This window comes from Rutilus rutilus (genome assembly GCF_951802725.1).
Source record: "Rutilus rutilus genome assembly, chromosome: 8".
NCBI classification, from domain to species: domain Eukaryota; kingdom Metazoa; phylum Chordata; class Actinopteri; order Cypriniformes; family Leuciscidae; genus Rutilus; species Rutilus rutilus.
Genome location: NC_140222.1, coordinates 38,636,010 through 38,648,321, shown reverse-complemented (window position 1 = coordinate 38,648,321; position 12,312 = coordinate 38,636,010). Strand labels below are relative to the sequence as shown.

At 34.6% G+C, this 12,312-nt stretch overlaps 1 protein-coding gene across 2 annotated transcripts in view; it reads left to right on the top strand.

The window, feature by feature from the left end:
- grm7 (glutamate metabotropic receptor 7) overlaps positions 1–12,312 on the top strand; it is a 219,351-nt gene that overhangs the window by 139,557 nt on the left and 67,482 nt on the right. For both annotated transcript variants that reach the window (XM_084415672.1, XM_084415671.1), the window contains exon 6: positions 5,374–5,574. In XM_084415672.1, coding sequence (XP_084271798.1) covers positions 5,374–5,574 — 201 coding nt within the window. The remainder of the gene's footprint in view (positions 1–5,373; positions 5,575–12,312) is intronic.

The following is a 12,312-nucleotide window of genomic DNA, read 5'->3' as shown; positions in this document are numbered from 1 at the left end:
TTAGCACCGCATCTATATCTAACACGGATGGACCTGTCGCGATAATATGAAACTCTCCTGATATAGAGTAACAATTACAGAAGAATAAAATAAAGCATAGTTTGTTATCTTTTGGAGCTTGGAAGGGTTCAGTTTGAGCAGATTGCGTTCAGGACTTGCTCTGCGGTAAATCGCTGAGCCATTTCAAGTTTTGCTGATGATACTTCCTATTCATTTGTTTTCTGCCTGCGGTAACTATGGGTGAAACATCACTTCAGGAACACTTGAGGAATAAAGGTGAATTGCAGTTATTCAGTCATTAAAGATTCACTTATTGTTGTGCAGAAAAAAAATATACATACTGTTACATACCTCAGGTCGTTAGTAACCCTGTACAATTTTTACAAAAAATGAACAGGAAAACAGGCTTTCTTTTATATATATATATATTATTTTTCTTTCTTGTTATATTGTTTATAATGAATTGATGGAGAAATACTAAGAAGGTTGATGTCTAACTTAAAAAAATTAATGAGGAGGAGGGTAGTGAATGACATCCCGGTCCACTAAAGACCGAGGTATGCGTTAAAGGGTTAATAGAAACACGTGACTCTAATTTAAAAGAGTACAAAGAATTGAAATCGATCATAATTCTGGTGAGAAAATCGCAGATATTAAAAAAGGATGTAACTTTATAGTGCACGTCAACCACCTGTGTTGGGAAATGGAGTATAGTTTGAATGGCTATGCGTTCGGCTGTATAAGCATACATTATGAATTCGCTTCAAAACTGAAGTATGTTGTGGGCTTTAGATTTAGAATTTGAATAAAAGCCAATTATTAATATTAAACATTTACATTTATTCATTTAGCTGACGCTAAATTTGCTATATATATGTCAGAGGTCGCACGCCTCTGGAGCAACTAGGGGTTAAGTGTCTTGCTCAGGGACACATTGGTGTCTCACAGTGGATTCGAACCCGGGTCTCTCACACCAAAGGCATGTGTCTTATCCATTGCGCCACACCACCCCACACGCATGACATTTGCTTAAATCTTTTAAGTTCATGTGTACATCAAGTCTGTTTTATTCTGCATTAACACCTGGCCTGTTTTCATCAAAAAAAAAAAAAAAAAAAAAAAAAAAACCTTAATAAATTTGCAGTTTAAATAGCATATGGCTGATACAGATTAGGAAAAACTTGTGCAATTTGGAAACCGGCTCTCCAATTAGCTTAAACATATGTCAAGATTTATTTTCCAACATGGATTTTGTTCTAATCACTTAGATGAAAATCAAATGAGGCTCTTTTTTTTACTTTTTTTTTTTTAGATTCGCCACTGCAGTCAAAAAAGAGTTCAGGACATTCAATAGAGCTTTTGCTGAAGTTCCAAGTTCATGTTTGTTTGAAGTGAAAGCTGTTTCCCGAACTGGGATAGGCTACAGTGTAAAAAATGAAAATAAAAAAGTGTGTAATTTTAAGGGTAAAAGACTGTAAAAAGGCTACAGTAAAATCATTTGATGGGTTAACAGTAAGTTGCCTTACTGCATACAGTGAAAAACTGTAATAAATCTAATGGGACATTTCATGTAATTTTACAGTTTGATAATTTAATCGTTTTTTGGAAGTCATCTAATCAGTTTTAATTGAAGACCCATAAATTGACATTCCCATAATTCCTCGTGTGACACTTCAGATTTAATGTTTTTATTTTAATTTAATCAGTTTCAAAATTTTGATTTTTACTGGCAACCTTAGCTGCCTTTTTTTAACCGTAAAATTTGCTGATTTTTGTTTACGGTGTACACATGAGTGAACAATGCCAAAGCGGCATAGCCTCAAGTACGTTTTTTGTGGAGTCAAGTATGTTCAAATGCAATATTTTTTCCTACTGAATGTTTACCTAGCTAAAAGTGCTAAACAGCTAGTGCGCAATGTAGTACTCGCGCTGATGACGCAAATGTATCGCAATTCATTTCTGGTCGGTACCTTCAGAAGTAGAGATTTGTGACAATAAGAAAAGATAAATTAGAGACTGAGGCAACTTTCTAAAAAGCTCCTGAGGCTCAGTACTCTTTTCTGTCAATGGCAACTAGGTGTAATTGTGAAGTATCGTTGAACAAGATATCTGTCACCATGAGAGCAGCTTATTATTTTCTAATGGTTGTTGTGACCTTCAGCGTGAACGAACCTCTGCCAGAATGGGGTTTTTGTCACTGCCTGGGGTCTTTGATGTCTATTGATCTGAATCCCTCAAGGTTTTTTGCTGACCGTGATGAGATGAATTGTCATAACCTTTAATTTGATGCCATCGAGATGTTGAGAAAGTGTAAAACCTCTTTAACTAGCGAATCTATCTTGACAAATGGTTTAGGATACATGCATGCAATCTCATTTTTATTGAAACCCCAGGTCTAGGTGAAATGCAACCTTTTCTTTTTATACCAAGGAGGTCTAAAGTTTCCGTTGGCATCTCAATAGCCCTTCACTAATGACAGAAAGAGAGAGAAAAGTAGCGTCCTGCAAGTTGGGTATTTTTTCTAAGGATGTCTTCAAGACGTCGGTCAATCATCTTTGAAGTAAACATCATCTAAATAATGAGATCCAATCATTGTGGATTGGATGAAGTCCAATCCCAGATGGGGATGTCTCAAGCTCGCTGAAAAGATCTAATGGCACTTTTGGATGAGCTGATATTTCCCCAAGCTAGTCTTCCTGTTATGTCAGGCTCTATTAGAGTCACCCATTCCTTCCCCATCAGGCCATTTATGATGAAGCTGTCTCGAAAATACACATATTTGAGTTAGCCACGCTTGGCGGGACTGAAGAGCCGACTAAGCCAGCTGTAGTATGTTTGATGAAAGGCGTTATTGTGGAAAGACAGACTATAAGAGGGTCCCTGGGGAACCCAGACTGGCATATAAAGGTGGGTGTCAGATCTGGACGACGGCAGAGCTAATTGGAGAGAAATCGCTTAGAATATTGCCTGAACTCCATTGATGTCCCATGAGAACTTCCACCAGTGGATCAGGGAATAGCAGCTCTTAATAGAAATGTCACGGTTTTCCTCGCCGTTTAGGGTGAGCCTAAAGTCTGGCCACTGTTGTTATTAAGACATTTTAAGGTAAAGGTATACTCACTAGGTCAGATCCTGAGAAAATTGTGAGTGGAATACATTTCCCATTAATGCATAGCAAATTATCTTGACTCACAGTGACATTTCTGAAGAGAAAAGTCATTTAGTAAAAATTTCCTACTGAACTGTCACAGTCTATTCGCCATGAGGCTAATCTATGTGCTAATATGTTCATAGAATTGACAAAATGTACTTTTAGCAGATTCAGTCTCTCATAAATTACAGTCTCTTCTGGGAAAACAAAACAAACTATTGATGACTGCACTAGACAAATTTCCGTCCAGTCTAGAATGTGAGTGTCCCTACAAAAGCGTATTAGCAGCTAACAAACCGTGGTTAATGGCTACGATGTAGCTAAAGCCTTTTTGATATTTTAATAAAGAGAATGAATCCTTCGAAATGCCCTTTTCAGCAGAAAATGTATCAACACTTAAAGAAATTGTAAAACTGTAGCTCCCATGCTAAAAGCTAACTGCAAAAAATAGCTAAATAAGCTATACTACAAGCTACTCACAAAAGTAGCTTAAATAGCTACATCGAGGAAATACCTATTCAGATATGTATTTTCCCTTTTTAAATATATATGGTTTACATTTATAATTTGTTTAACACAGTTTCTACAGTAGACGGGGAAACCATGCTAAATGTGGCTAATGCTATTAAAACAGCCTGTCACTTTTGTTGTACTTGTGTTGTGTAAAACACACCAAAGTACACTTTAGCATACTTTTCAAAAGAGTATTATATAAAAGACATTATAAAAGAAATTACTAAGAATAATGTTTTGGTCACTAAACCAATAACTGCATGTTATTTACAATTGTACAAATGTATTATAGTTTAAAGGCACTTTATAGTGCTTGTTTTATCCACTTACATCTTTATATGTAATTCCATCATTTATTCTATATGGTTAAAGTGTAATGCTGAATGTACCGACAAGCATTTATGGTAAACTAAAATATACTTTAATGCCATTTCTATTGAAACTTGAATGTCATAATTGCACATTTGTTAATGATGAAGTTGCAATTTAGTGCATTTAAAGCCCCCCTTGTAGTGAAATCAAGCTTTTAATGTTGTTTATATGTCTATGTGGTGTTTTTAATATGCTTAAAGACAAACCATGTGCAAATTCATAATTCAACAGCATTGCTGAGTATTTTCTCCTTAAAACTGCAGTGAACCAAAGACAGTCTCAAAAACGCGGCTTTGAAATCGCTGGTGTTTCTGACGACACAAACTACCTTGTAGCCAATCAGACCATCGTATGATCATCAATGAATGGATCTCTGAGCTGGAGCGAGTGAGTGGAGGCGGGGCTCATTTGCATATTCATAGAACCGTGAATACTAAATGAGGCACGGGTGTAGAGTTACATTCAAGCTATTTTGAGGCATGAAAAATTTTCATGGCAAAAAACTTTAAATATGTAATTTTGGTGATAAAAGGTCAGTTTTAAGGGATACAATTATTTGTGGGACTCTAAATATATTAACTTTAAATATAATATTGGTAAAAACACTGGTTAAAATTATGATCAAGTGCCTTACATGTACTTAGTCAACACATTCAAATAAGTACTTCTTTGAAGCACAACAAAATATTATTAAAACAATGATTTAAAATGTATTTTAATGTAACCATTAATTTGACATAGATTCAAAGTGCACTTTTATTTCATACATATATTATCTGAAAGTACAATTCTTAAGATTTGAAGTTCACTACAAGTGTACATTAAGTACAATTAAGCACACTTCTTTTCACAAGGTTATTTAAAAAAAGCTACACGATTGACAACTTGTCATGTTATTGAATCTACTTTTAGGTCGATTAAACCTACCTAAAACTAGATTCATGTTATTGAATCTACTTTCCCGACATTGCCTGTGAGCAATTGCTGGAAATAAATCTCTAAACCACCTAAGATGAAGATAGCAAAAATGTGACAACATTAGAGACCAAAGTAAGATAAGCACCTACAATTTCAGGCATTACTTTTCACCGTGTTAAAGATAGCGGCCAAAACACGCCAAGGCTTGTCAAATGAAAGATTGTTCCTAAAGTGTGATAACTTTCGTTGCTTTTGTACTTTACCTCACATTTTTCTTCAAAAGCTTGCAGAGTTGACTCCGTTTTTCCTATTCCTTTGTTTCTATGTGCTCCTATGGGAGCATTTATGCACACATCTTGCTACAGATGTTTGAAAATCTTCACTCTACTTTGACTTTTTGTTTTCTTTCTTCCTTCCAGGGCAAGAGCGAATAGGATCAGACTCCAAATACGAGCAGGAAGGGAAGGTGCAGTTTGTGATCGACGCGGTGTACGCCATGGCCCACGCCCTGCACAACATGCAGAAGGACCTTTGTCCCGACCAGTCGGGCGTTTGTCAGGAGATGGAGCACGCTGGTGGCAAGAAGCTCCTGAAGTACATCCGGTCGGTCAGCTTCAATGGTGAGTTGACCAAACCTCACAACATACTGAGTCCATCACATCATATTACATTTTTGTCTACATCTATTAACTCAGTTGCACATTATTTTAGGTAGTGATGCACCGATATGAAAATTTTGGCCGATACCGATAACCGATAATTCTTTATATTTGAAAGCAGATAACCGATATATATATATATATAATATCGATAACCGATAATTCTTTATATTTGAAAGTAGATAACCGACATTATATATATATATATATAATATCGGTTATCTGCTTTTAAATATAAAGAATTATCGGTTATTTTTGCCGATACTGATAATTCCGATAATTCTTTATTAGTTTATCGGTTATCGGTATCGGCAACAATTTGCATATATATATACATATATATATATATATATTATCGGTTATCTGCTTTCAAATATAAAGAATTATCGGTTATCGATATCGGCTAAAATCTTCATATATATATATGTGTATATATACTGTATATATATATACATACATATATACACACACAAAAACAAAAGTCTCACCATTAATGTCTCAAGCACTTCAACATAAATCAAACAAAAAAGTAAAGTGTAAATCAGTGTCATTTTTAAAATAAATTTTACACTACTATGGCCAACATTCGTTACCAAAAACATTTAAATAAAATGGCGAACAGTGCGCATCTGAAGTGTCTCAACTGAAGGAAGTAATCCATTATATATCGACTTTAATAAATCGGCTTATCGGACCGATAACAATAACATTAAAAATGAACATATATCGGCAGATACCGATATGGTGGCCGATATATTATGCATTATTTTAGGGTGACGTTGCTGAGTGTTATTAATTAACTACATGTACTTAGATTAGTGTTTGGCTTAGGGTTAGTTGCTTGTAATGATTGATAATTTACTGTTATTTCTATATTAAGTACATGATTTGTGTAACCTTGCCATGTTAAAATAAAGTGTTACCATTAATTCAATAAAAAATACTACTTAATGCTAATACTTCTTAACATGTTTTAATTTGTAAATTAAAAACCATTTTGGTGTTTTTGGGCTATAAAGGAAAACATAACATTGGTTTGGCATAATCATTTATGATTATTTCTTTTAATATTTTTATTTTTATTAAAATCTTATTTATTCACTGCTTATTAATATTTGAAAAACTTTTGCCCACCAAAACAAAGTCATGTGGTGCGCCCAAAGCATAAAACAGGCATAAAACAGGAAGTGATGTCGTAGAGAGGACACATGCAGACCCTCATGTTAAAAATATCAGGTAAATATATATATTTAAATAAATGTTTGTTTGTTTTTAGAAATTATTCATTTTTACTTTATGGTTACGCAACATGACAGTTTAAAATAATTTCAAATTTATCAGTTCTAATCTGTGTTATTTTAGTATCATTGAGATACTACTATGGTTTCTATTAATATTTTGAATTAGTTTGTAATTCGACATTTTACGTTCAATTTCATTTTAGTTAAAGTAATTTAGTTGTGTTTTGCCATTTTATTATTATTATTATTATTTATTTGTTTTGTTAAATGTCTATGCAGTTATTAATTATTAAAGTTTTTAGTTTAAATTATTTTAGGATGCTATTAAACTAAATAGAAGTGAGAAATGTCCCTTGGCAACTAAGTGAATTATATATATATATATATATATATATATATATATATATATATATATATATATATATATATATATATATATATATAAATCAGTAAACATTTATTTTATTTCAATTAATGTTTTTTTAATGGTTTTAATTTTAGTTTGAGATAACTATAACAAGTTTAAATGTGGTTCGAGTTTAAACTTGGTTTAATGAAACCATCATGAATTCAAAGACTATAAGAACTTTGCACGTTCTAGATTTTTAAAATATTTTTCCTTTTTTTCTGTTTTGGGAATTAGCATTTTTCTGACGTTACAGACAGTTTTTTTTTTTTTTTGTCAATATCGAGCAGATTTCGTCTGTGGACAGATGTATACATTTCTCTTTGAAGCAACCTTTGTTGGTACTTCTTATGTGGGACTCCAACTTCCTGAATTCTTTATACACATATCACATATCCCAAACCTGCCTTTGTGTTGGACCTCTGAAAGAGGAAACTTCCAAGAAGAAAGGAAATCTCTCATTAATGCATCCTAATGAAGTGAAACTTTCGTAGTCCTGCACCAGGGCACTGTTAGATCAAAGTGTAACCGCAACTTTGATGTCTGCGTGATGGTGAGAAAGTACTGTTACGGGTAAATATGTGATCTAACTTAAGGCCTGCTGATATACTCAAATCAGAATTCTCAAAATACTTACTTTTAATCACTAGAAAACCAAGACTGATGGCAAAAACGGTAATGAAGAAGTTAGCAAGAATGTTATGCCACAAAACATGAATTATAACATGAATTATATGTTAAATTATAGTTATAGTTGTTTTTTTGTTGTTGTTTTTTTACTTTGGAAAAAAACACTGAAACATGCAATAGTAAACATTTAATTGTGTTAACCTCATTTCTTATTACTATAGTCAAATACTTTTACGAATTGCATGAATTCAATGTTTTCAATAATATTTATTATTTGTGAAACTTCAAAGTACAAAAAATATTTGTTTTCCAAGCTGTCAATGTTGATTGTTTTGTATAAATACTTATATTTTTGTAAAACATCTTAATATTTATAGTTTGCACAACAATGCCAAACAACATATGAGCTTATCTTGATAACAAGCATTTAATCAAATGTTTACTATCACTGAAAAGTCTTATGAGTATCCATTTCATTTTATGACCTGAAAAGAACAAAAAAAAAACATCTTGCAATACTATTGCATCAAAGCTACGCACACACACACACACACTGTATCATTGCATTTATATTTCATATTTTTAATACATATTTCAGTTCACACATTTTCACCCAAATTTGATTGTTGATAAAACATTTGCTCACACACACACAAAAAAGCAAAATGGCAGTTTGGTACCTTTGCTTCCATTGTTTTTGATATTGTTTACAGTAGCACAGTAATACTTGTACATTGTTTATAATTTATGACCATTGCCTACACAACAAGAAAACATTCCCTCTGGCATACATATATAATTCAAATACATATGCAGAATGTATATTCATGCATGACTTCTTTTATTGTGAAATGCAATGTTCAACTGTTGACTTGACAGTAAGAACATGAATCATCATGGAATATCGAATTTATCGATTTATCATAAATAATATTACATTAACATTTATGCCGCTACACTTTACACAATTTCAGCTTTAAACTCCTTATTTTGTTCATAATAATGAATTCCTTAATCCAAATTTTGCTAATTACTTTTATTAAAAGTGTCATTTGCATTTCATACAAATATGAATATGTCATTTGTACTGACAGAGGAATCATAAACCTTTGTAAATCTATGAAATTGTACATTCATAAGAAGGTTTTGCTTTAAAATTGTACATTGAGACACGCAGGTTATGATTAATTGATCTAATTCAAACAATATATGAACTATATAAATATAGCCAGTTTAAGCAGTTTGCCACATATGAAAATACATTAAAGAAGACATAATAAAAGTCCCTTTCAGGCAAGTCATTTCACTCGGCAGCCATCTTTAAAAAAAATTGTAACGCAAGTACAGCTTCAATCTCTTTGAATAGGGAAACATAAAATTCTCCAAAGCTGGTCACATACATTTTGTTTCTAAACGCTTATGGCCAAAAACGGCATTTTTCAGATTCGTTTATTTAGAAGGCGGGACTTATTCCACCATTTTGCGCATTGCACTTTCTTCCATTCATAGTGATACAAACACACAGTCTTTATATATCTAAAGTCTTTGATTTAATTCAATATCGATGGAAGAGTATGTCACACTGCTACTTGTTTATCTAGGAACTGTTCTTATTGATGAAATGATGCAGCCCTATTTATGTCTGCTGGTTATTTAGGCATGTTAACTCTTGTGATGAAAGGATGAAAGATGGAAATTAAATAAAAAAGAAAGAGAACATACTGCTTGAAGTTTGGCGAATGACGCTTCTGGCATTTTTTCAAAGGGTTCCTCCAATGAAAACATTAAAAAAAGATTCAGAGGCTCCTCGCATACTAATAATTAATATACTTATGAAGGTCTTGTCCAAATCTAATCTACAGTGCAATTACTGTATAATATTGAGTAGCTTAGAAGTTTGGGAGAATGCACTGCGGTGATGTGACGTAACTGGGACATGCGTGAGGTGAAAATGAAACATAAATGATAAAACTCGACACCTGGTACATAAAAGCATCCATCATTGAAAGCTGTTATTTGTTGCATTCAGCTGGTTTTTCAGGCCCTCATCCGCTCTTAAGTGTTGCTAGCGTGTCGGTGTTATTTAGCTCCTGCAGTTTTCAGCATCTTCATTCTCCCCAACGTCTATTAGTAGAATAAGATATTTCTTCCTTCTTCCCATGATGCCCTTTTAACAGCAACTCGAACAAACAACATAAACCTGAAAGGCGGCGGGCGATGCTGAAGTGACTGGATAATGAAAGAACTCAAGTAAACTAGAACGTTTTTGTGTCCGCCCATGTCACTCAGTGTAACGCAACAGTCGATCTTTTGTATTTCTGTCTTCAGGGGGGCAGGAAATACTGTTGTCTACTAAATTAAAGTCATGTGACCAACCAAGTCAAGTGGTGCAATTAACATGCAGAATAATAAAAAAAAAAAAAAAAAAATTACATTGCAGAGCATAACCTCCGCAGACAGACGGACGGACGGACAGACAGATAAACAGATAGACAGATAGACAGACAGACGATAGATAGGCAAGGCAAGGCAAGTTTATTTATATAGCACATTTCATACACAATGGCAATTCAAAGTGCTTTACATAGAAGAAATTAAAATAATAAAAAGAAATAAGAATAATTAAAACAGTTTAGAAAAATAAAATAAAATACAGTACAGTACAGTCGGACGAACAGCGGCACAGTGCTCATTCAGTAAATGCATAGCTAAACAGATGTGTTTTGAGTCTGGATTTGAATGTGATTACTGTAGGAGCACATCTGATCTCCTCTGGAAGCTGGTTCCAGCATAATAGCTAAAAGCGGACTCGCCATGCTTAGAGTGAACCCTTGGTATTTCTAGCTGATATGATCCTAGTGATCTGAGTGATCTGTTGGGTTTATATTCAGTGAGCATATCTGCAATGTATTGAGGTCCTAGGCCATTGAATGATTTATATACCAGTAATAATACTTTAAAATCAATCCTGAATCTAACTGGGAGCCAGTGTAAAGACCTGAGGACTGGTGTGATATGTTCATATTTTCTGGTTCTGCTCAGAATCCTGGCGGCAGCGTTCTGTATGAGCTGCAACTGTCTTATGGTCTTTTTGGGAAGGCCAGTGAGGAGTCCATTACAATAATCCACCCTGCTGGTGATGAAAGCATGAACAAGTTTCTCTAAGTCTTGTCTGGAAACAAAGCATCTAATTCTTGCAATATTTTTCAGATGATAGTATGCTGATTTAGTTATTGCTTTGACATGACTACTGAAACTAAGGTCTGACTCTAGTGTCACACCAAGATTCCTGACTTGATTATTGGTTGTTTGACCCCTAGAGTGAAGGTATGCGTTCACCTTGAGAACTTCATCTTTGTTTCATAACGCAATGACTTCAGTTTTGTCTTTGTTTAACTGAAGAAAGTTTTGACACATCCAACTGTTGACTTCATCAATGCATTGGCACAGGGAGTCAATGGGGCTGTAATCGTTAGGCGATAGGGCTAAGTAGAGCTGTGTGTCGTCTGCATAGCTGTGGTAAGCAATTTGGTTCTTTCTCATTATTTGGCTCATTGGGAGCATATACAGGTTGAACAGGAGTGGCGCAAGAATAGACAGACAGACGGACAGACGGACAGACGGACAGACGGACAGACAGATAGATAGACAGACAGACAGACAGTTAGATAGACAGACAGATAGACAGACAGACAGATATATAGACAGAGAGACAGACAGACAGACAGACAGACAGAGAGACAGACAGACAGATAGACAGACAGACAGACAGATATATAGACAGAGAGACAGACAGACAGATAGACAGACAGACGACAGACAGACAGACGATAGATAGATAGACAGACAGTTAGATAGATAGACAGACAGACAGACAGACAGATAGATAGACAGACAGACAGACAGATATATAGACAGAGAAGACAGACAGACGGACGGACGGACGGACGGACGGACGAAAGATAGACAGACAGACAGACAGACAGATAGATAGATAGACAGACAGACAGACAGATGATAGATAGACACAGACAGACAGACGGACGGACGGACGGACGGACGAAAGATAGACAGACAGACAGACAGACAGACAGATAGATAGATAGACAGAGACAGACAGACAGATATATAGATAGACAGAGACAGACAGACAGATGATAGATAGACACAGACAGACGATAGATAGACAGACAGACAGACAGATAGACAGACAGAAGGACAGACAGACAGTTAGATAGACAGACAGACAGACAGACAGACAGACAGACATACAGACAGATAGATAGACAGACAGATAGACAGACAGATAGACAGACAAACAGATATATAGACAGACAGACAGACAGACAGATAGATAGACAGAGAGACAGACAGACAGATAGACAATAGATAGACAGACAGGCAGACAGACAGATAGACAGA